Source organism: Rana temporaria, chromosome 1 (genome assembly GCF_905171775.1).
Source record: "Rana temporaria chromosome 1, aRanTem1.1, whole genome shotgun sequence".
NCBI classification, from domain to species: domain Eukaryota; kingdom Metazoa; phylum Chordata; class Amphibia; order Anura; family Ranidae; genus Rana; species Rana temporaria.
In genome coordinates this window covers 478310474-478336139 of record NC_053489.1, presented here as the reverse complement: position 1 = coordinate 478336139, position 25666 = coordinate 478310474, and the positions used below count along the sequence as shown (strand labels likewise).

Sequence of the window (25666 nt, the reverse complement as noted above, 5' to 3'; positions counted from 1 at the left end):
AGCACTGCTTGCACTGAGTTATATTTAAGACTGAATATTAGTCAAAATAAGATTGTTGTGTGATATTGTGATATAAATGTTAACAACTCTGTACAATACAGCTGGTAAGTGTATGTATTATTTTTTAATGTACAATGGTTTTGTATGTCAGTTTCCTAATAAAGTTGAGCTTCCAATGTCCAATGATACACATGCAGCATATGAAGGAGCCTGGAGGTGGCGGGTGTGGAGAGTTTTGTGGTGCCTTTCCATCTATTTCTTAAGCCCAGGTCTGCAGGCCCCTACCTGTGCCTCGACCCAGCCAGAATACCCGAAAGCAGTGGCCTTACTAGGATTGGTGTCACTTGGTTCAGTAAAACATGGTGTCTCAGGCTGGATGTTCGCTCATTCTGGGTTGCCCGAGGTGACCCTGGTCAGTGGTGTAGCACGTCTGTACTCTGGCGGTGGCTCAGTCTTTGTCTCTCTGGTGGTGCTGGACAGCGTGGCTCTCTCTCTGATGGTTCTGGGCAGCGTGGCCCTCTCTCTGGTGGCGCTGGGCAGCTTGGCTCTCTCTCACTGGCGGTGCTGGGCAGTGTGACTCTCTCTGGTGATGCTGGGCAGCGTGGAACTACAAGCGCCAACTGATGTGCTCTCTAGGCCAGTGCCTCTATCTTGCCAATAGGTAGCGCTGGCCTTGCCCTTGCATCACAACCCCCTCCTACCTTCCTACCTTACCATCACTGCCTCTTCCTACACTGGTTAGTTAGTGTGAGTGTTATGGGGGGTGGGGGCGCATTTGTAAGCAAAGTTAGTAAAAGCCCAGAATTCTGCTTTTTAAACCCTGTCGTCACCAATACAAGGAATATGCCTTTCAAGGTTCAAGCTGTTTATAGATATTGCAGCGTGTATTGGTCAGTATATAGACTGTATACTGATAAATACTTTTGAGCATTTGTGTTTTAATATGGTAGGTAAGAAAGTGAACAATAATAAACTATTTTGAAATTAAATGCAATACTTTTAATTATATGTCATCTGTTTTAGATGCAAATCTGATGTACAATTGCGCGCAGCAGACTTGTGTAGTAATTAGAGTTACAAAGTAATTGCAGAAAAGTTAGCAGTTTTGGTTGTAACATGGACAATTTCTAAGGGTATGAATACTCTTTCACAAGGCACTGTATATGGAAATATTTGCTTATCCCAAAGTTTAGCTTTAAAGTAAAACACCATGCATAACGGTGTCTAAAATAACAATATGAGTGTAAGTGAGAGGCACTAGTCATACAGGAAGTTATTTTGTGGATAATGGAAAGTCTGTAATTGGGCCTTAATGGCTCTGGTGCAACAGCTCCCCATAAAACAGGGGTCTTCGTAATGGAAGGGGTCACCAGACTTGAGTATTCTATGTGTATTCAAATTGGAAAGAACGCCAAACTCACATGAGTCCAAGTACAGTATGTATTTTGTTAATCCACAAATGCCAAAAAGGAAGGGCAAGAAGCCAACACATTTTGGGGGCCATACAATCTGAGGATTTGGGTATGTCAGTCAAAATGAGGGGTATCTTTATTATGCTAGTGTCAGCATGACACAGCCTTGAATGAATCTCACCATATAATAGTATACATTTTGGAGAGAAAAAAAAAACCTTTATGTTAAAATAAACATACTTTGTATGCTGTCTTTAGGTTTCTGCTAGGGAAAACATTAGTAGAAGTTTGATATTTTTCTTCTATGCATGGACACTCCTTTTTTCTCAGGATATATTTTTGATGTGTTTTAGCAGGCCTAAAGTAAAATATGGCCCCTTGAAGGCTCGTATACACGACCGAGGAACTCGACGGGCGAAACACATAATTTTCCTCGTCGAGTTCCTTGTTAGGCTGTCGAGGAACTCGACAAGGCAAGTTTCTCCATTCCCGTCGAGGAAATAGAGAACTTGCTCTCTTTTTGGCTCTTCGAGTTTCTCAACAGTTTCCTTGACGAAAATGTACACAAAACTGGTTTCCTCTGCAAAAAAATATCTCCCAGCAAGTTTCTTGCTGGTTTTTGCCGAGAAACTCGGTCGTGTGTACGAGACCTCACTCTGTCCATGCTAAAACTGACAGGTTCCCTTTCTGTTTTCTCAGAGGGGGGCTTTTGCTGAGTCTAACTGGCTGCTGCTTTACTATCACTTACAGGCACTGGTTGATTGCCTCTGCTTCACACAGAACCTGGCTGCAGGGCAATCTGCCACTTTGCCCATTCAGCTCAAAATGAAAATATAATTTGATAGGCCAAGCCCCACGCAATGATACTTCTCTGTGCTTTACTGCCACCCTGTTAATGCCCTGGAGTCTATTCCTTGGGTTAGCTCTGTCAATCAATAAAGAAGCTTAACAGGTTTAATGAACTATTCCTCTCCTACATGTAGCAGTGTTTGGACCTGATCACTAAGGCCTGCTCACCCCCTCCTGGGTGGAAGGGGAGAAAGACAGGTGCTCCCTGCTGCCCAGACATACCAGGTATTTCTGAGGAATTCAACAGAGACCAACTAGGTGAAGGTGAATATAAGTGTGTGTGGGTGGTGGTGTTGGTGGTAGTGGTGGGGGGATTTGAATAAGCAGTGGACCTAAATTCAAGTTTTAGGTCCACTTTAAACTGGAACTATTTATAAAGAGTGGAGTTTGGCTTTTGTAGAATACCTAGTCAAACTTTTTCTTTATGTGAGTATCATTTTGTAGCTGTGCTTTTAAAAACGTGAAAAGTATATTTGGATTGTGTAAATCTTAAAATCATAGATCATGGCACTGAGCCATTTTTTATAAACACTGAAGGAGAGTGGATTGAAGTCTTGCTGATAGGAGCGAATCAGATTTTGTCTCATTATTATTTTTATTTTTTTACTGTGGGTTAAAAAAATAAAAGCAAACATCTGGTTGCTGTAGGCATCATCTCAGGTATAGTACCATACCTGTTCCCAGGTATGGTGTTAAAATGTTTTTGATCTTGAGCTCAATCTTACCTCCTTGGTCTTCATTATATTTTATTAGATATATCGGAACAAACTTTTAGTGGCACTTCAGTGCCCTTGAGACTTTAAAAGCTTACAACATAAAACACAAAGTGAGATGGTGATGCTTGCAACAAACGTATTTAAGGGCATTGATGTTTCCTTATTTTTCTGAGATGTTTGTGCATGCATGTACAATGTCTGGTAATAAATGGTCTGAAACATAACATGTAAAGTAGGGGTCATTTGAAATTTCTCTGAATAGAACTACATTTTAAGTAAACATACACTTAACCCAGTTTTGAGTTAACATTTAAAGCTAAGTTCCACCCATTTAAAAGTCAGCAGCTACAAAAAGTGTAGCTGCTGACTTCTATTAATCAGACACTCACCTGTCCCATGGTCCAGTGATGCGGCACAGAAAGCCTCTCTCCTCTCCCCCTCCTCTGCGGTGCCGACATTCAAACTGTGGCCACCCGGCTGTGGCTTCACAGCCAGGCAAACCGCGCTGCATGCTGTGAATGGCCTGGCAATCTTCTGGGACCTGTGATGTGTCCCAGAAGATTGCAGGAAGGGAGGAGGGAGAGGTGATCGTCCTTCCAGGGCTGCGGCACCAGGGGAGGAAGTGGGAGCTGGGTGTCTGTAAAAACTGGGTACCAGCCCCCCCCCCCAAAAAAAAAGATATGCCAAATGTGGCATGTCGGGGTTAACATTTTTGTGTGGAACCATGCTTTAACAGTCTTTCTGGGATGGATAAATAAAGAGTAGCAGAGGGTCTAATATACTTACCTTTCCCAGAATGAAGAAACGGTTGCTTTGAGTTGCTTTCAGCATTAATCTTGTGATTTATGTTGAAAGAAGGGTCAGAGTTTAGATTGGCAGAGTATGTAGGCCTCTGTTTACATAAATAACACTTACAGTAGGTGTTTGTGATATTGTGTTTTTAGCACGACAGCATCGCGCTGATTCTCGGCGACATGGTGCCGAGATCTCGCCGACATCTCGCACTCACTGGAATAGTGACAGCACTTTCCAACGTGCGCGTCATAGAAGCGACGGGAGATTCGACTTGGATTCCCGCCAATTCTACACGTGTGCGGCGTTTGTTATGAATCCTGAGGGGGAAGTCCCCGCCGGATTTTAAATAAAAATTCGGCATGGGTTCCCCCCTCAGGAGCATACCGGGCCCTTAGGTCTGTTATGGGTTGTAAGGAGAGCCCCCCTACGCCGAAAAAACGGCGTAGGGGACCCCCTACAATCCATACCAGACCCGTATCCAAAGCACGCTACCCGGCCGGTCAGGAAGGGAGTGGGGACGAGCGAGCGGCCCCCCCCTCCTGAGCCGTACCAGGCTGCATGCCCTCAACATGGGGGGGTTGGGTGCTCTGGGGCAGGGGGGCGCACTGCGGGCCCCCCCCACCCCAGAGCACCCTGTCCCCATGTTGATGAGGACAGGGCCCCTTCCCGACAACCCTGGCCGTTGGTTGTCGGGGTATGCGGGCGGGAGGCTTATCGGAATCTGGGAGCCCCCTTTAATAAGGGGGCCCCCAGATACCGGCCCCCCACCCTAAGTGAATGGATATGGGGTACATCGTACCCCTACCCATTCACCTGGAGGAAAAGTGGTAAAAACACAAATAAAAAACACAGGGTATTAAAATATTTTATTAGTCTGCTCCGGAGGCTCCCCCTGTCTTCTTTAGCTCTTTTACCAGGGGGAGCTTCTTCTTCCGATTTCCGGGGGTCTTCTCCTGCTCTCCGGGGTCTTCACCGCTCTTCTGTGACGTCTTCTCCGCTCCGGGGGGTCTTCTTCTATGTTCGCCGCTCTCCGCTCTTGACTCGGCGCACCCCGGTTCTTCCTCCCGCTGTCCGGTGCCTTCTCCTTCTTCCGCTGTTCTGTGACGTCTTCTCCTCTTCTTCCGCTGTTCTGTGATGTCTTCTACTTCTCCCTTCAGGCCGCTGTGCTGTGACGTCTTCTCTTCTTCTCTTCTCCCGATGCTGACACGTCGCCTCTTCTCGCTGCAATTGCGGGTGCGTGGCTTGCATCGGATTTATATAGGCCTCACAGTCCCATCATGCTCCGGTAGGTACCACGTGGGTAGGTATCACATGGGTAGGTACCAGAGCATGATGGGACTGTGAGGCCTATATAAATCCGATGCAAGCCACGCACCCGCCATTGCAGCGAGAAGAGGCGACGTGTCAGCATCGGAAGAAGAGAAGACATCACAGCACAGCGGCCTGAAGGGAGGAACAGCGGAAGAAGAGGAGAAGACGTCACAGAACAGCGGAAGAAGGAGAAGGCACCGGACAGCGGGAGGAAGAACCGTGGTGCGCCGAGTCAAGAGCGGAGAGCGGCGAACATAGAAGAAGACCCCCCGGAGCGGAGAAGACGTCACAGAAGAGCGGTGAAGACCCCGGAGAGCAGGAGAAGACCCCCGGAAATCGGAAGAAGAAGCTCCCCCTGGTAAAAGAGCTAAAGAAGACAGGGGGAGCCTCCGGAGCAGACTAATAAAATATTTTAATACCCTGTGTTTTTTATTTGTGTTTTTACCACTTTTCCTCCAGGTGAATGGGTAGGGGTACGATGTACCCCATATCCATTCACTTAGGGTGGGGGGCCGGTATCTGGGGGCCCCCTTATTAAAGGGGGCTCCCAGATTCCGATAAGCCTCCCGCCCGCATACCCCGACAACCAACGGCCAGGGTTGTCGGGAAGGGGCCCTGTCCTCATCAACATGGGGACAGGGTGCTCTGGGGTGGGGGGGCCCCGCAGTGCGCCCCCCTGCCCCAGAGCACCCAACCCCCCCATGTTGAGGGCATGCAGCCTGGTACGGCTCAGGAGGAGGGGGCCGCTCGCTCGTCCCCACTCCTTTCCTGACCGGCCGGGTAGCGTGCTTTGGATACGGGTCTGGTATGGATTGTAGGGGGACCCCCTATGCCGTTTTTTTCGGCGTAGGGGGGCTCTCCTTACAACCCATAACAGACCTAAGGGCCCGGTATGCTCCTGAGGGGGGAACCCATGCCGAATTTTTATTTAAAATCCAGCGGGGACTTCCCCCTCAGGATTCATAACAAACGCCGCACACGTGTAGAATTGGCGGGAATCCAAGTCGGATCTCCCGTCGCTTCTATGACGGCTCTGTCTCCATCGCGGCAAGCCAGCTCGGCGCTGGCTCCCGCGATGGGGCTCGTAGGTGCTCAATCTTGCCGAGAAAGGGAGCGAGATTGACACAATATTGCGTGCACCTACTGTACATAAGTTTAGAGTGGCAATACTTTTTTATTTTTATTTTTTTTACAACTTTTGTAAAACATTTGAGTGTAGGTCCAGTTTAAAATGATTGTTCGATGATTATCATATAACTTGATCTTGGTTATGAGATATTCATTTTTTGCAACAACATAATTTTTTAGTCTTAAGTAGCTATAGATTTGTGGGCATATACTCCATGTTTTGAGTACAGTTAAATTCATGCTATGCAGTGTTAAATATTTTAATCCATATGTTTTATGTCCCTCAATATGCTATTTGTATGATTTTGGTTTTACTGTTCATTTTATTTTATAAAGTGCTTGCGGCTAGTAAACAGATAATCAAAGCGTTTACTGATTAGTATCACTTGTCAGAAAACAATGTTCTGTTTCTCTTGTAAACAAGTAGTAGTGTATTATGTGTATGGATCAGTGCCAGCAAGAGCCAGACACCATTTTACAGCCCCTTCCTTCTCCACTTTCATGTGCTTAGTATGTCCTACATTCCAGTGTAGAATTCTTAAACATTTTAGTGCTTCTCTGTATTATTTTAGGCTTTCACTGTATAGTTCAGTCAGTTCAGTTCAGTTGGGAGTGGGGCAAGTTACAGTTTCGTGTTAGACCAACAAGGATGGTAAATGTGGGTTTCAGATAATACAGATAGATAGATAGATAGGCAGTATCAGCACACCATTATAAATGCCTTGCTGCTACACACAGAGGGCCAGATTCTCGTCCAGCGGCGTATCTTTGCGGCGGCGTAATGTATCCGATTTACGTTACGCCGCAACTTAGACGGGCAAGTGCTGTATTCTCAAAGCACTTGCTCCGTAAGTTGCGGCGGCGTAGCGTAAATCGGCCGGCGTAAGCCCGCCTAATTCAAATGTGGGACAGGGGGGCGTGTTTTATGTTAATCTTCTGTGACCCGACGTGATTGACGTTTATCACGAATGGCGCATGCGCCATCTGTGGAAATCTCCCAGTGTGCATTGCTCCTAATACGCCGCAAGGACGTATTGGTTTTGACGTGGACGTAAATTACGTCCAGCCCCAATCGCGGACGAGTTACGCAAACAACACAAAATTTTCACATTTCGTTGCAGGAACGATGGCCATACTTAACATTGGTACGCCGCACTTGCGCCACCATATAGAAGGGGTAACTATGTACTGCGTCGGCCGGGCGTACGTTCGGGAATTCGCGTATCTTGCTGATTTACATATTTCGACGCGTAAATCGGCATACATGCCCCTAGCGGTCAGCGTAAAAATGCAGTTACGATCCGACGACGTAAGAGACTTACGCCTTTTGGATCTAACAGATATCTATGCGTAACTGATTCTAAGAATCAGGCGCATAGATATGACGGCACAACGCAGATATACGACGGCGTATCTGGAGATACGCCGTCGTATCTCCACTGAGAATCTGGGCTAGAGTGTATTAAGCTAGGCACACGTTATTAGTTTTTTTTTGTTCAACCCAGCGTCTGAGCGAAAAAAATTGGAGGCGTTTGGGAGGAGCAGCTGTACTAACAATCCAATTTTAGTACAGTGATCTCCTCACTGAGCTATTGTGTTCTGACAGAGGGACTCCCCCTCTCGCCAGAACACACCGTTGGCTGAGAGCGCTGGGAGTGGGGCAAGTTACAGTTTCGTGTTAGACCAACAAGGATGGTAAATGTGGGTTTCAGATAATACAGATAGATAGATAGATAGGCAGTATCAGCACACCATTATAAATGCCTTGCTGCTACACACAGAGGGCCAGATTCTCGTCCAGCGGCGTATCTTTGGCCATACTTAACATTGGTACGCCGCACTTGCGCCACCATATAGAAGGGGTAACTATGTACTGCGTCGGCCGGGCGTACGTTCGGGAATTCGCGTATCTTGCTGATTTACATATTTCGACGCGTAAATCAGCATACATGCCCCTAGCGGTCAGCGTAAAAATGCAGTTACGATCCGACGACGTAAGAGACTTACGCCTTTTGGATCTAACAGATATCTATGCGTAACTGATTCTAAGAATCAGGCGCATAGATATGACGGCACAACGCAGAGATACGACGGCGTATCTGGAGATACGCCGTCGTATCTCCACTGAGAATCTGGGCTAGAGTGTATTAAGCTAGGCACACGTTATCAGTTTTTTTTTTGTTCAACCCAGCGTCTGAGCGAAAAAAATTGGAGGCGTTTGGGAGGAGCAGCTGTACTAACAATCCAATTTTAGTACAGTGATCTCCTCACTGAGCTATTGTGTTCTGACAGAGGGACTCCCCCTCTCGCCAGAACACACCGTTGGCTGAGAGCGCTGACAGAAGCCAGATGTTTGGCCATCTTCTATCAGACAGGCTGCCATTCACAGGGGCCTAATGTTGGGCGGTTTCTGTTGAAGCCCTGTACACACCGGTGGAATATCAGCCGGTTCAACAGAAACCGGAAGAGCGTCTGGCTTCTGTCGAAGAGGCATGCCCGAAAAACATCTGCCGATCGGCAACCAATTAGCACTCTCAGCGAATGGCTGCAAGCACTGACCAGTATGTTCTGGGGGTGGCAGTCCCCCTGTTGGAGCACAATTTCTCAGTGGGGATATCTCTGTAGATCGAATAGTTAGTACAGCGAGCTCCTCAGTTTTTTTTCCCGCAGAGCCGCTGGGTTGAAAGAAAAAACTGATAATGTATGCTTACAGTAGCTATAGAGTTAGTAGACACTCATAGGACTTCCATAGATGACTTAAGAGAACAATATAGTTGCTTTGCTAAACCAACATGATAGGGAGTCACAGCCTGCCATGGAAAGGATGCCATAACCAAATGGCAAATCCACATTTACTGCTGCAGTGCAAACATAGATACAGTATATTGGTAGGTATTGTATGCTGATCAGTTTGAGGCATCCCTGCACTTCGTCAAGTTCACTGAGACTTTTGAAACTATTACTCAGTGTCCCCTGTGAACCTGACGGAGTACGGGGACATCTGAAATTGCACAAGAAAATAACTTTGTTATATGGATTTCCCATATTGTTGTGCAGCATCATTTCCTTGGATGCTATTTATTCATTTTGGACACTGGACACTGGACACTGGACAGGTATTACTTCCCCAACTAAGTTTACCTCCCATTGTGAATTGGAAACGTTTTTTTAGTATCCAAGAAGTATCAGGTTTTCTGTTTTGTAGTATGTATGATATATTTACCACCACTTACTAATTTATTAAGGCTGCAATAAAAGTATTACAGTATTCATTCTGCCTCCCAATATATAGTGAAAGACAGATCAGCCTGATTTTTGTGAAAATATTAGGCATATGATAGCTATTAGGCTATTAGGTTATGCACAAATCAGTGCTGTGGTAAACCTGTTCTCAACCATTAGTATATGTATTTCAGGGAGCACAGTTTGAAGTTGTTTTGAGATACACATTTATTACAGGTACTCGTATAGCGCTAACAATTTATACAGCACTTTCACATACCGTATTTTCCGGCGTATGAGGCCTCGTACACACGACCGAGGAACTCGGCGGGCGAAACACATCGTTGTCCTCGTCGAGTTCTTGTTAGGCTTGTCGAGGAACTCGACGAGCCAATTTTCTCCATTCCCGTCGAGGAAAAAGAGAATATGCTCTCTTTTTGGCTCGACGAGTTCCTCGACAGTTTCCTCGATGAAAAATGTACACACGACCAGTTTTCTCGGCAAAAAAACTCTCCCACCAAGTTTCTTGATGGATTCTGCCGAGGAAACTGGTCGTGTGTATGAGGCCTAAGACGACCTTTTAAGCTTAAAAATATCCCCCAAAAATCGCGGGTCGTCTTCTACACTGGGTATTATACCTGTATGCAGAGCCTATCACAGATGTCCTCTCGTTCTCGGCCCAGAACGAGACGACATCCGTGATAGGCGGAACACTAAACACAGGCTCTGCTGGGAAACTGAGTGTTCAGTCTATTACAGAACAGGACAAGGAGGAGGCGTGGCTTTTGAACAATGGACGCCCGCAACCCGACTCTGCATGACAAGGGATAAGGTATGGAGATCGGCAAAGTGAGGAATATAATTGGCACAGTGAGGTGAGGCATGAAATTGACACAGTGAGGTGAGGAATGTAATTGGCACTAGTCGGAAGGGGTGTAGTCTTATACGGCGAGTATATCCCAAAACCAACCTTTTAGCTGGAAAATTAGGGGGTCGTCTTATATGCCCAGTCGCCTTATATGTCGACAAATATGGTATATTGTACATTAACATCACTCCCTGCCCTCAAGGAGCTTCCAATCTAAGGTTTAGCCAGAAACCTTACTACTTGTCCACTATGCTGCTATTAGCTTTTATGAAGTGGTACATAAGTTGATAAAGTTAGGAAACACTGCTGTAGACCAAGGTTTGGTACCATCCTTTACCACTCCAGGACTTTGAGGCCTCATGCACATAGGAGGTATGTCCATCTCTCCTAGTAGTAGTCTTATAAACTACACAGTTAATTATTGTTTTTTTTTTTTTTTTTACTAGCACTGCAATGACCCTGTGTAGACACATTTCAACATGTTTCTTCATCCAAGTGAGTGATTTAGCAAAGAGTATATGTTTTATATCAGACAAGCAAGCCTGTGTTGATTTTAAAGTTACAGCCAAGGTAAAGGGTACCTATAAAACAAAACTAGGCATATGCCTCTACCCAGCTGGATGTTTGACAGAAGCAGTGGTTGAATATACAACAAAATGTATCCATAACTTACGTTGCTGAACATGTATCCTTTTTATTTTTTTGGGGTATTATTGTGAAGTGTATGTGTGACATCATGGGACATCAGTTAAATGTGGAATAGTTTAGTTATATCAATTCCAGCCAAGAGTTTGAGAATGACCTCTGCGAATGTTTGTTTTACCATTCTTGTGTGTTTAGATGACCTAGAGCAGCAGTGCTATGCCATGTATAACTAACCTGTTTTCTCTTGCAGCATGCTTTCTGCATTTCAGTAACAACTTTAAGCTGTGCTTGTTTTGTGCATTTTTTTTTTTACAATTAATTTCTGTCCAAGATTTGTTTTCTTGTTGCAGACTTTCTGTGAAAGTTGAATGTCTTTAAGGCTGCCGGAATGTAGCATGTTGATTAAAACCCAAGTCCAGCCTTTCCAAAAGGAACTAAAAAAAATAAATAATAAAAATCTTCAATTCCTTTTTTGGACATTTGTTTTGCAGCTTTCTACTACGTCTTAAGGCAGAGAATAGCCAGCGTAAGGTGCCGTACACAAGGTTAGCTAAACATATTTCTTACAAATCATTTTGGCAGGGTAAAAAATGTGTCTGGGGAGATCAGTCTTCAGTCACAAATGATAAAAAAAAAGAAACTTTATTGAAGAACCAATAAATCAAAAACGAGCTTTAATTACCATAACTGTTATAGGAGCTATATGTTCTAACAAACAGTATGTTTCCTATCAAGTATTACCTCTTAAAGGGCCCTTTCTCACCTATCAGCTGTGGAAATGCACCATGCATACATTGTGGTTCAGTTAGTTTTCAACCAAATGCACTTGAAACGCATATGCATTACAGGACGCTGCAAAGCACAGTAGCACACTACCATGCATTGTGGTGCGTGGTGCAAGAAAAAAAGTGCATGTCCAATTTTTGGTCCCTTTTGGTGCATTGATAGCCCATTTGAATCCAATAACACACTGCAGGGTACTGGAGCAGTGTAAAAAGTGTGAATACATACACAACTGCAAAATGTGAAGCATGCAAATATATGTCTATATAAACCTTGAATGATATTAAAGGGATCCTGATTGCTTATACTTGTCTGAAAAGCAACTTAAATCCACCGATAGTAGCTACTATTTAGTGACTCCCAGGAGTCATAGAGTGGCTACTGTCAATGGAGGTGTTATTGGCTTCTCACACGGGTTTCTGCAGTCATAAGAGATTTCATTTAATATCCTATTTGTGTAAGCCTGCTTATATTTAGTCATATTGAGCCTTTGATTTGCTCTGTTTTCATGAACTTCATTAAAGCACGCCTGACATGAGTAAAAGGTGCAGGTTTTTCATTGCTGAACTCCTCTGAATATAGTCACTTGGCAGTTTTTGCCATTAATTAAGTTGTTGACCTAAAACAAGCATTGAAATCACAACTCTGGTTCAGCACTTCACAAAGCCACTGGATCTACATGAGAGCATTTCAGCAGTGGCAGTCTCCATATTTATCATGGGTTTCTTTGAATAATATCATTACACATTGATGACTAGATCATCAGCATTTTTAATAATGAACAAAAAATATATAGACCATACAATTTCAGGCTTATACAATAAAGAATTGCTTTAAATACTTTGCTTGAAAAAATGTGTTACTGCATGTTCAGTGTGTTTTGTATGACTTAATCCTTTCCCATCCCCAATTTAAAGTAAATTAGCATGTTTTACCTGTGCACGTATACAGGTGTTTCAATTTCCTATGCCTCGCAGCATGTATATTTTACTGTGCCCCAAGGACGTTGTAATTTACCAATGCTACAGAATAGCTGACATTCCACAGTGTGTCAGCTGGGTTCTCACGTCATGTTTCAGTCAGCCTGATGAATGCAAGTGAGAGTTCCATTCTAAAGGTCACCTGTGTATGTTTAAGTGTAAACTTTACTTTTTAACGACCACATTTACTAGAAGGTTTTCTTTTTTTATACACAAAGGTCAGATAAACTGTAGTTTATACTGGAGGTGCTAAGATTGCTTCACTGAAGGACCAAGCTCAAGAGAAATGAAGAGGAATATGTTGGCCATAGAAAACCATTTAATGCCCCGTACACACTGTCGGAATTTCCGACAACAAATGTTCAATGTGAGTTTGTTGTTGGAAAATCCGACCGTGTGTATGCTTCATCGGACATTTGCTGTCAGAATTTCCGACAACAAAAATTTGAGAGCTGGTTCTTAAATTTTCCGACAACAAAAGTTGTTGTCAGAAATTCCAACCGTGTGTACACAATTCAACGCACACAAATTCTACGCATGCTCGGAATAAATTCTACGCATGCTCGGAATCCTTGAACTTAATTTTTCTCGGTTCGTCGTAGTGTTGTACGTCACCGTGTTTTTGACGTTCGCAATTTCCGACAACATTTGTGTGACCATGTGTATGTAAGACAAGCTTGAGCGAACATTCGTTGGGAAAAAAATCCACGGTTTTGTTGTCGGAATGTACACGGCATAATTCTAATTATTAAAAGAACACAAAGGAATCTGACATACAGACATACTTGCCTTCATTTATCAATAGATTTGAAAAAGAGTTTTGGTTGTAGCAGTTGATCGTTTTATTTTTGACCTCTGCTAGAAATCTATGTATGAATTTTTTACACAGTTGATCTGTATTATCACAAATAATAGATCAGTGCATGCCAGATCTAAATAGATCTTTTTCATTCCTAATATAAATTGAGACAGCGCGCTTTTATATATTTTTTGTGGTGTTTTTGTAGTATAGTATTCAGCTTTCTGTGCAGCAGTAGCCAAGCAAGCGCAAGTTCCAACAATTTTAGAAATATGCCAAAGTTTATTTTTTTGTAATTTATATTTTCAGCAGTATTTGTACTAGTTATTACTTGTAATATACAAGGGTCTTCAAACAGTTTCCACCTCTTTTATCTCTATTTATTAAGAATTTAAAAAACAAATTACATTACTTTTCTACATAGTCACTTCCTTTGCGATGCCCAGCATTGTACCAAGTTTTTAATGCCATCAGAAAAACATTTTTTTGGTTGAGCGCATAGCCACTGATGCATCGCTGCTTTTACATCATCGTCATCATCACATGAAAATCTTCTTCCCTTTAGCCCTGGTTCACACTGGTGCGATTTGAAATGCGATTTGACATGTCAAATCGCATGTCAAATTGGCGGCCGAAATCGGGACTGACAAGCGGGAGTGAAATTGTGCGAGTTCAGCTGAACTCGCACGGCTTCATTCCCACAGCCCAGTGTGAACCTGGGCTCAAAGCTTCTTTGAACGGTCCAAAAAAGTGGAAATCGGATGGCACTAAATCTGGACTATAAGTTGGGTGTTCCTATGAGAAATGGGAAGTAGAAAAATCAAATAGAGAAAATAGGATCTTGTTGGCAAGGGTAGGGAAAGACTCTAAATTCAACAGCAGATGTCTTGTCAGAAGAGGCACTAAAAATATACATAACTATCAGGCAATCCAACCACATAATGTCATTCTAAAACATTATCACTTGTGCATGGACTACACCCTTAAAAAGTACCAGGTAATGATGCCACACCTATAAAAATATTTGTATTTGTTAAGAACTGATGTCACACCCATAAAATATAAATATCTAGAAATTAGTAAGGCCAGATGACTTCGAGTGATGATACACGAGTGTGCCAGCTAAGGGTGCAAGTGCAGCTTACTCGCTTTTATGAGGGTGCCCTAAAGGCCAGGTCCAAAAATGTCTGTAAACTGATGGTCAATGCAGATGCAAATTTGGTGAAATATTTGCATTACTTTGCTCTCGAAACACAGAAACTTTTGCCCCATTTATTTGTCTTTGTGTTTCTAGTAGGTCTCCACCAAGAGAGAATTTGACAACTGTTGACTGGACCAATTTTGGAGAGTGTTATGTGAAAGTATTCATAAAAGTAAATTAAGTAAATTAAATAAATGGTTAAAACAAGGTATACACAGAAGTAGCCAAAATTGTCATTAATTAATATATGCACAGAAGAAGTTGCCTGGCCCAGGGGACTTTGAGGTGGCTGGCAAGAGCAAAGATAGGTGAGTATAATACTTTAGGTGGGTGTTGGGGAGGAGAAAGGTCACTAAAGGATGACTACAAAAAGTTCAGCTATGCTTTAACCCCCCTGGCGGTATTCCCCAGTCTGACTTGGGGTTAGATTTTTGTGCTAGGATCGGTAACCCTAAATCAGACTCGGGCTTGCCTCGCTGGATCCACAGACAGTGTTTACTTACCTTGTCCCTGGATCGAGCGATGCCACCGCGCTGTGTGAGCGAGTGGGTGCTCGCTCGATTCACACAGCGTCCTCCTGTGCCGCCGATCTCCGTTCCCTGCGACGTTACGACGCACGGGAGCGGAGAATGGCGCCAAATTAAAAAACGTAAACAAACACATTACATACAGTATACTGTAATCTTATAGATTACAGTACTGTATGTAAAAAATACACACCCCTTGTCCCTAGTGGTCTGCCCAGTGTCCTACATGTACTTTTATATAATAAAAACTGTTCTTTCTGCCTGCAAACTGTATATTGTCCATAGCAACCAAAAGTGTCTTTTTATGTCAAAAATGGTTTTAGAGCAGCTAGAAAACAGCGATAATAAATTATAATCACTTGCAGAATTGTGCGATAGCGATTTGTGGGGAAATTCGTCATAAAAAAATAAACGTAATGACAGCGACAATTCTGCAACTGAGCAAATTTCAGTGATTTTGAGTTGATTACATTATTGAATAATTTTTATTATAATTATATTATTATTTGTTATAATTATTTATAATTATTTATTATATTATAATTAAAAAAAAAAAAAATTCATACCCGGGATGCCTACAAGACTCTTGTTTGGTCAGATTTAAGTGAGTTATTCCTAAGAATTACAGGCCTACAGTACAAATCACCAAATTTCCTTGCAAATAATGGTACCGCTTTCAGCACCTTTTTTCTATAAGAATCATACCACCAGGGAGGTTAAGGGCTGGGGTTACATAAATAGTTAGGTCAGCATAATGGTAAGTTAGTTGTTTTGGATGTAATACTTTGTATTTTTGGAAGTGATCAATTAATGTTTTAGGTCATTATCACTTGATTTCCATGGCATTTCTTGGGATTTTTTCTCTAAAATAAACCCAGGAAGCAGATACTGTTATGTTATGTTTCTATATACTGGTAATCATTCCACAGTACACATTTGAACAGAATGTTTACTGCAAAGGACTGTTATTTTTACCCTTAGTGAATGCACATGGAAAGATGTAACTTATTTGGACAAATAAAGCACAGTTGTGTTATTCATGTCCATCAACCACTTTTATGATATTCATAATCCACTTTATCAAGTCACATTTACACCAGTGAGAAAACATCTGTTCCTACATAAAAATAGTCTTCTAAATTCCTCTTTGTCTTGTGCTCTTTGTAGTATTGCCAGCACAAACGGTCTGTGAACAGCTGACTATGACTTTTTTGTGATGTATCACAATTGCCCATTGAGTGATACAGTGCTTTCTGTCCCAAGTTTCCTAAAAACTCATACTGTATTCCAAAAATTGTATGATACCTGTCATTCTTATAAAAATATGCTTTAACTTATTAATTATTTTTAAGTATAATAATAATAATAATAAACTTTAAAGCGGAGCTCGGTCGTAAAAAAAAATATTAAAAGCCAGCAGCTACAAATACTGCAGCTGCTGACTTTTAATATTAGGACACTTACCTGTCCTGGAGTCCAGCGACGTTGGCAGCAGAATACGAGCGATCGCTCGTCACTCTGCTGCCCCCACCGCCATCCTCGGTGAGGGAACCAGGAAGTGAAGCATTCTGGCTTCGCTACCTGGTTCCCTACGGTACATGCGCGAGTCACGCTGCGCCATGCTCACTGGTCTCCACTGTGTTCTGGGAGCCGTGTGTTTCCCAGAACACAACAGGGGGATGGGAAGTGACGCACTACCCGCAGGTCCCGGCAGAGTGGACTCTCGGAAGTGGGTGCAAATACCTGTCTCAGACAGGTATCTGCACCCCCCTCCCCCCTGAAAGGTGCCAAATGTGACAGCTGAGGGGGGAGGGTTCCGATGAGCGGAAGTTCCACTTTAGGGTGGAGCTCCGCTTTAAACTTTAAAGGGTTGCTTTTCCTTCAACATACAGTCCAATGAAAGTATTCAATCCCCCTTCACTTTTTTCAATTTTGTTAGGTTGCAGCCTGATACTACAGTTGTTTAAAATATTTTTTTCTCATTAGTCTACGCTCCGTACCCCATAATGATGAAGTGAAAACAGAATTTTAAAAATGTCTGCAACTGTATAAATAAGGAAAAGCTGAAATATCACATTGGCATAAGTATTCAGACCTTTTTTTGCAACAACACTTGAAATTTAGCTCAGGTGCCTGCCATTTCTGTTGATCGTTGCTGATATGTTTCTCCCCTTTATTGGAGGCCACCTGTGGTAAAGTTCGTAAATTGATTGGACATGGTTTGGAAAGGCACACACCTCTATAAAAATATTTACAACTGACAATACATACTGTATTACAGCAAAAGCCATGAGGTCAATGGAACTGCCTGCAGAGCTCAGAGGATTATTGCAAGGCACAGATCTGGGGAAGGCTACAAAAAATTCTGCTGCACTGAAGGTTTCCAAGAGAACAGTGACCTCCATAATTCTCAAATGGAAGAAGTTTGGCAGAACCAGGACTCTTCCAGGAGCTGGTCATCTGGTCAAACTAAGCAATCAGGGGAGAAGGGCCTTAGTAAGAGGTGACCACGAACCCTATGGTCACTCTGACTAAGTTCCAGAAAGAAAACTATCACCTCAATCCTCCACCAATCTGGGCTTTTTTGCTAGATGGAAGCCTCTCCTCAGTGCAAAACACATGAAAGCCTGCTTGGAGCTTGCAAAAAAGTATATGAAGGACTTTCTGACTGTGAGGAACAAGATTCTCTGGTCTGGTGTAACCAAGATGGAACGGTTTGGCATCAAACATATCACTGGAGTAAACCAGGCACTGCCCATCACCTGTCCAATACCATCTCAACAGTGAAGCATGGTGGTGGCAGCATTATGCTGTGAGGGTGTTTTTCAGCAACAGGGACTGGGAGACTGATCAGGGTTAAGGGAAAGCTGATTGGAGAAAATTAGACATGTCCTCAATGAAAACCTGTTCCACAGTGCTCAGTACCTCAGACTGGGCTGAAGGTTCACCTGCCAACATGACAATAGTCCTAGGCACACAGCCAAGACAACACAGGAGTGGCTTAGAGATGACTCTTTGAACATCCTAGAGTGGCCTAGCCAGAGCTCTTACTTGAACCCTATTGAACATCTCTGAAGATACCTGAAAATAGCTGTCCACTAACGGTGCCCATCCAACCTGACTGAGCTCAAGAGGATTTGCAAAGAAGCATGGCAGAAAATCCTCCAATCCAGGTGTGCAAAGCTTGTTGTGTCATACCCAAAAAGACTTGGCTGTAATTGCTGCCAAAGGTGCTTCAACAAAGTACTGAGTAAAGGGTCGGAATATTTAAGTACATATGATTTTTCAGTTTTTTCTTTTTAATAAATTCATGGGCATTTCTAAAATTCTGTTTCTATTTCGCCATTATAGGGTACTGGGTGTAGATGAATGAGGAACAAAAATAGTTTAAACAACTGTAGTATCAGGCTGCAACATAACAAAACTGAAAAAAGGGAAGGGGGTCTGAATGCTTTATAAATTCACTGTGTATACAGAATTGGAAGACGCAATAGGGTTGATTTACTAAAATTGAAGAGTGCAGACTCTGCATAGAAACCAATCATCATCATCAGTTTTTTGTCAAAGCTTAAAGCGTAACTCCACTTTTGTTGAGAATGGTGGTTGTTGCAATTTTATATGTTACGCAATCTTTGTGCAACCGTTTAGAATAATGCAAATTTTCATTAAAAAAATACACTTGAATGCATACCTCTTTTTTAGTACAATATAGAGATGATGTTGCACTAAGTAATTAGATGCCAAATATGTTAAGATTTTACATTTTGCACGCTTATGAGATGGCAACAAACTATGATACCTAAAATTGTCAATGTGATGCAATAAAGGCCTTTACAAGTTACCAGATTAGATATAAACTTGAGCTCTGGCACTAGAATTATAGCTCTCACTCCAACGTTCGTGATGATACCTACATTTGAGGTGAAATGGCAGTTTACATATGCACGCAGGACATAAGTGCACGTGCGCATTTGTGCATGAACACGACTGAATGAGGGGGTGCTTTAATTTTTTTCACACTTTTTTATTCAACTTTATTGTTATCACAAGGAATGACCAACTATTATTCAAGATCGGCTTGATCAGCAGCTTCTCTGGCCAGTACCGTCCAGGGAAACGCAGCACTGAACCCAGAAGTGACAAAATCCTTGTTTGTGTCTGGCTTCATTCATCACAAAGGGGAGGGAGAAATATGTCTCTCTTCCTTTTTCCTCTGTGGATAGAATGGATGGATAAAATGGATATATTGAATATTGGAATCTAAAGCCAGCCAATGATGGATTAAATCTCGATCCATCCCTGGGCAGGCTTATTGTACCCAAGTCCATCCAGCGTGTCGAATATTTTGCATGAGATTACTGCCTGCGGCTATAGCAGTATTCATTGTGTTCTGCTAGCCAGGAAGGTTCTCCACAAACCCCCCCCCCCCCCCCCCCGACAGTTGAACACAATAGCAGTGCGGGAGAAAGCAACAGATTTTCTTTCCTTAGACTCATGTCTAAACAATACAACCTTACATTGAGACCTTTCTTATGCCTTGCTCAAGATCCTAACAATGTTATATTTTACAACCGTGTTAGCTATTCATGGTCTATACCTTGTCTTATATAATGTTTTTCAAAGTAAATAAATACGATATAAAAAAAACGTTAAACGTTGTGTTAAAATTTTTCTTCCAGTGCCTTTCTGTAAAGCGATCCGACTCTTTACAGGTGCCTTATGTATAGATACTGCTGCTACTATGCTTATGCAGTTAAAATGTACTACCTAATCTTTGTTATGTTTGTTAAATGTTAAAATTATAAAAAAAAAAGCATACAGTAATGAAATATATTTGCACACACCTTTCTTGTTAATTGTAATTGTGTTGGTGCAGAACCTTTTCTCATTACTCCCAAAGTACAAAAAAAGCGGTAGGAAGAGACATCAAAAAGCTGGCATATCGGGCTCAGCAGACTTAATGTCTGTTATATTACTTCATTTTCACTAGTTTAGATTTTCATCATTGTGGCTGCTTATCTCCCAGTATGGCATTTTGAACTGCAGAGTGTTTATTCAAGCTGAATTATTATTCAGTTATCTACCAGATATATTACACAAAGATTTGAAAGGAATTGCTAGTGTTAAAATTGAACTTGAGCCAGGTATATATATATAAAAAGAAGACACATTGACCCTAATGTACTAAAGGAGAGTAGAGCTTGTTCACATTACAGTGAATTTCCACTTGTCTTAGTCAATGTGCAAAGAAAATCTTAAAAAAAAAAATAGATTTTTGCTCACACATCTTTGGATGATGCTTGCAAAGAGAAAATTCAATTAAGCTGGCCATAGATGGATCAAAATTTGGCTCCTTCAGCAGGGACCTGTCAAATTTCGATCCTCGATCTACTTCTGTCAAAAAGGCTTGTTGGAAATGTTTTCCCTATCAGCCGCTGTTTTGGCAGTGGAGAGCCCCACAGTGAGAATACAGCATTTCAGCAGGTAGGATTCCTCCATCCATCTCAGTTCTGTTAATGGAGGCATTTGCCCTTTTTTCAGCCCACTGGCCCTCTGTGGCCAGCTTTAGTTTTAGTAAATAAGGTGAAATCTAATTATCCAATCATGTGGCAGTGACATTTTTTTTTCTTTGCATGCTATGATTGGGTATTCTTTGCACTGTCTTTTAACTCAGTTGAAAATTGACTTTGTAAGTACGCCATAAGTAAATCAACCCAAGTAATGCTGTTATGTATGTTTTCATAAAACATTAATTGCATAAAAAAAATGCCTTTTGCAATACCCTGTACAGAAGCACTCAGACTGGGAGAAAGGGTGCAGGACTGGGAGCCAATCAGATGTGTTGCAGGCAAATGTATTGGCAAGAAACATGCAGATAGAAAGATAGAGCAAAATGAGTGGAGACATAGGGGTTGAGTTACTAAAGGCAAAAAGAATGTGCACTTTGCAATAATTGTGCACCAGGGCTTAGTAAATGCAAAGTATACCCAATCACGTGCAAGGAAAATAAAAAAAACAGAATTTTTGCTTGTACATGATTGGATGATGGAAGTCAGCAGAGCTTTTGCTCATTTACTAGGCTCTGGAGCAACTGCATTTCCTGAGTGCGACTGCACTTTGCAAAGTGCACAGTCTGTTTGCCTTTAGTAAATCAACCCCTCAACCACAACGGTCTGTGGTGCCCTTTAACTTTCCAATCAGCAGGCTGGGGAGATGACGCCTTCACTCCTTTACTGGATGTTATAACCAATAATAGGATTTGAACTGACATTTATAATAATCTTGTGGATTGGAATCTCATCTTTTTAATACAGTTCTGTATTCTGTGAAATGCATAACGATATATTTAAAAATCCTACCAACTTAGTTATCTGGAATGGGTTTAAACTTTCTATTAGCTTCTGCATACTAGGACCTAGTCTGAGAGATGTTGTGGCCAGTACTGTGAGGCAATCGGGTTGTATCGCATTAAATTGCATTGTCCATCTGACTCTGAGAACACAGACAGGCAAGGGAAGCCCAGGGATGAGCAGTAGTCTGCTTTTGTTCCTCTAGGGCCAATTTACACCAATGCGTTTTAGCGCAGCTGTAAAATGCAGATCAGCGGAAGGACACCTGAAAAACGATAATTTTCATGTGTCCTATTCACACCATAACGTTGCGTTACGCTAACATGCAAAATGTATGTTAACGGACGTCAAAATATATGTCAACGGACGTCAGCGCACATTAAAACGCTACTAAAATGTATGGAAATGTACAGTGCATCCGGAAAGTATTCACAGCGCTTCACTTTTTCCACAGTTTGTTATGTTACAGCCTTTTTCAAAAATGGATTAAATTCATTATTTTCTTCAAAATTCTACAAACAATACCCCATTTTGACAACGTGAAAGAAATTTGTTTGAAATCTTTTCAAATTTATATATAAAAAAAAATCGCATGTACACAGGCATTGCCCAATATTTTGTTGAAGCAACTTTGGCACCGATTACAGCCTCAAGTCTTTGGCAGTTTCTTCTTTGTACCTCTTAAGCTTCATCAGGTTGGATGGGGAGTGTCGGAGCACAGCCATTTTCAGATCTCTCCAGAGAAGTTAAATTGGGTTCAAGTCTGGGCTCTGGCTGGGTCACTCAAGGACATTCACAGAGTTCTCCTGTAACCACTCCTTTGTTATCTTTTCTGTGTGCTTAGGGTCGTTGTCCCGTTGGAAAATGAACCTTTGCCCCAGTCTGAGGTCCAGAGCGCTCTGGAGTAAGTTTTCATCAAGGATGTCTCTGTACATTGCTGCATTCATCTTATCCTCTGTCCTGACTAGTCTCCCAGTACCTGCTGCTGAAAAACATCCCCACAGCATGATGCTGCCACCACCATGCTTCACTGTAGGGATGGTATTAGCCAGGTGATGGTGCCTTGTTTCCTTAACCCCCTGGCGGTATTCCCGAGTCTGGCTCGGGGTGGAATTTCAGGACCAAAAGCGGTAACCCCGAGCCAGACTCGGGACCGCCTCGCAGAGTCCACAGGCACAAGTTACTTACCTTGTCCCTGGATCCTGCGATGCCGCCCCGCTGTGTGATCGAGCGGTGTCCTCCTTGCTCGATTCACAGTGCCGAGCGCCCGCGACGTTCCGTTCCCTGTGACGCACAGAGCGGAGATCGGCGCCAAATTTAAAAAAGTAAATAAACACAATACATACAGTATACTGTATTCTTATAGATTGCAGAACTGTATGTAAAAAATACACACACCCTTTGTCCCTAGTGGTCTGCCCAGTGTCCTACATGCACTTTTATATAATAAAAAACTGTTCTTTCTGCCTGGAAACTGGGGATTGTCCAAAAAGTGTCCCTTTATGTCAAAAGTGGTTTTAGACCAGCTAAAAACTAGCCATAATAAATTAGAATCACTTGCAGAATTGAGCGATAGTGATTTGTGGGGAAATTCGTCATCAAAAAATTAAAAGTAATAATTTTTATTATTATTATATTATTTGTTATAATTATTTATATGTATTTATTATATTATAACCACTTAACCCCCGGACCATATTGCTGGTCAAAGACCAGAGCACTTTTTGCGATTCCACACTGCGTCGATTTAACTGACAATTGCGCGGTCGTGCGACGTGGCTCCCAAACAAAATTGGCGTCCTTTTTTCTCCACAAATAGAGCTTTCTTTTGGTGGTATTTGATCACCTCTGTGGTTTTTAGTTTTTGCGCTATAAACAAAAATAGAGCGACAATTTTGAAAAAAAATAATATTTTTTACTTTTTGCTATAATAAATATCCCCCAAAAATATATAAAAAAACATTTTTTTACCTCAGTTTAGGCCGATACGTATTCTTCTACATATTTTTCGTAAAAAAAAATCGCAATAAGCGTTTATTGATTGGTTTGCGCAAAAGTTACAGCGTTTACAAAATAGGGGGTATTTTTATGGCATTTTTATTAATATTTTTTTTTACTAGTAATGGCGGCGATCAGCGTTTTTTTTTCGGTACTGCGACATTATGGTGGACTCTTCGGACACTTTTGACACATTTTTGGGACCATTGGCATTTTTATAGCGATCAGTGCTATAAAAATGCATTGGATTACTATAAAAATGCCACTGGCAGTAAAGGGGTTAACACTAGGGGGGTTAAGTATGTTCCCTGGGTGTGTTCTAACTGTAGGGGGGGTGGACTCACTAGGGGAAATGACTGATCTTCTGTTCATACATTGTATGAACAGAAGATCAGCATTTCTCTCCCTGACAGGACCCTAGTGGCCTGTGCGAGAGCCGACGTTATATTACGTGCTCTCGCGCAGGGGAGCCGACCTGCCGCTGTAAAACGACGGTGGCAGGTCGGCAAGTGGATAATTTATTATATTATAATAATTATTATATTTATTATACCCGGAATGTCTACTAGACTCTGGTTTGGACAGATTTAAGTGAGTTATTTCTAATGCCCCGTACACACGGTCGTTTTTTGTAATGGAAAAAAACGACATTTTTAAAAACGTCATTTAAAATGATTGTGTTTGGCCAAAACTTTGTTTTATGTCTTCTGAAAAACGAAAAAAAAAAAATTCGAACATGCTTCAATTTTTTATGTCGTTTTTCAAAATGTCGTTTTTTGTGTCATAAAAAATTATCGTGTGTGGGCTAAAACGACGTTTTAAACAACGTTTTAAACCCGCGCATGCTCAGAAGCAAGTTATGAGACGCTAGCTTGAATGGAACAGAGTGCCGTCATACGTGGTGTACGTAACCGCGCTTTGCTAGAGCATTTTGAAAAAACGATGGTGTGTAGGCAATGTCAATTTTTAAAATGAAGTTTGAAGTTTTTTATCATGATAAAAAGCGACGTTTTTTTACAAGACAAAAAACGACCGTGTGTACGCGGCATAAGAATTACAGGCCCACAATATAAAACGCCAAATTTCCATGCAAAATAATGGTACCGCTTTCAGCACCTAAAATCTGAATTAATCATACCGCCAGGGAGGTTAAGACATGACACTTGCCATTCAGACCAAAAGTTCAATCTTTGTTTTATCAGACCAGAGAATTTTGTTTCTCATGGTCTGAGAGTCCTTCAAGTGCCTTTTGGTAAACTCCAGGAGGGCTGTCATGTGTGCTTTTTACTGAGGAGTGCTTCCGTCTGGCCACTCTACCCTACAGGCCTTATTGGTGGAGTGCTGCAGAGATGGTTGTTCTGGAAAGTTTTCCTCTCTCCACAGAGAAATGCTGGAGCTCTGTCAAAGTGATCATTGGGTTCTTGGTCACCTCACTGACTAAGGTCCTTCGCCCCAAATTGCTCAGTTTGGCTGCAGACATTTTTTTGTACCCTTCTCCAGATCTGTGTCTCGATACAATCCTGTCTTGAATGTCTACAGACATTTCCTTGAACTTCATGGCTTGGTTTGAGCTCTGACATACACTGTTAACTGTGGGACCTTGAGGCTGGGTTCACACTATACTACACGACAGTAGTACGACTTTCATCCTACTTTGCTCTGCGACATCGGTCCTACATTGATCCTACATTGGTCCTACATTGATCCTACATTGGTCCGACATCCATCCGACTTTCATGAACAGGATACTACTTTGATCCGACTTTGAGATAGTCTGACTTGTGCTTTGACCAATCAAAACAATCCCAGTGTGATGTCAAGTCGGATGGTTAGGACAAGGATCCTATTTTCATCCGACTCCAATGATATTCAATGAGCTGAAGTAGGATCAAAGTCGGACCAAAGTAGTGCAGGGAGCATTTTCAAAGTCGGACCGACTTGTGTCAGACCAGTTAAGATGGCTCTCATAGGCAGGGCCGATCTGCCCTATAGGCTCACTATGCAAGCTGCTTAGGGCCCCGCAAAGCTGCGGAGGGCCCCCCAAATTACTAGAGGCTCCGCCTGGTAAGAAGTCATGTTCGG

The 25666-nt window shown here is 42.2% G+C and overlaps 1 protein-coding gene across 5 annotated transcripts in view; it reads left to right on the top strand.

Moving 5' to 3' along the window:
* The window catches only part of NPNT (nephronectin), a 132713-nt gene that overhangs the window by 41191 nt on the left and 65856 nt on the right, over positions 1-25666 (top strand). For 3 of the 5 annotated variants that reach the window (XM_040329684.1, XM_040329681.1, XM_040329683.1), the window contains exon 3: positions 11438-11491. The exons of the other annotated variants lie outside the window; for them this stretch is intronic. In XM_040329684.1, coding sequence (XP_040185618.1) covers positions 11438-11491 — 54 coding nt within the window. The remainder of the gene's footprint in view (positions 1-11437; positions 11492-25666) is intronic. 5 annotated transcript variants of the gene reach the window in all.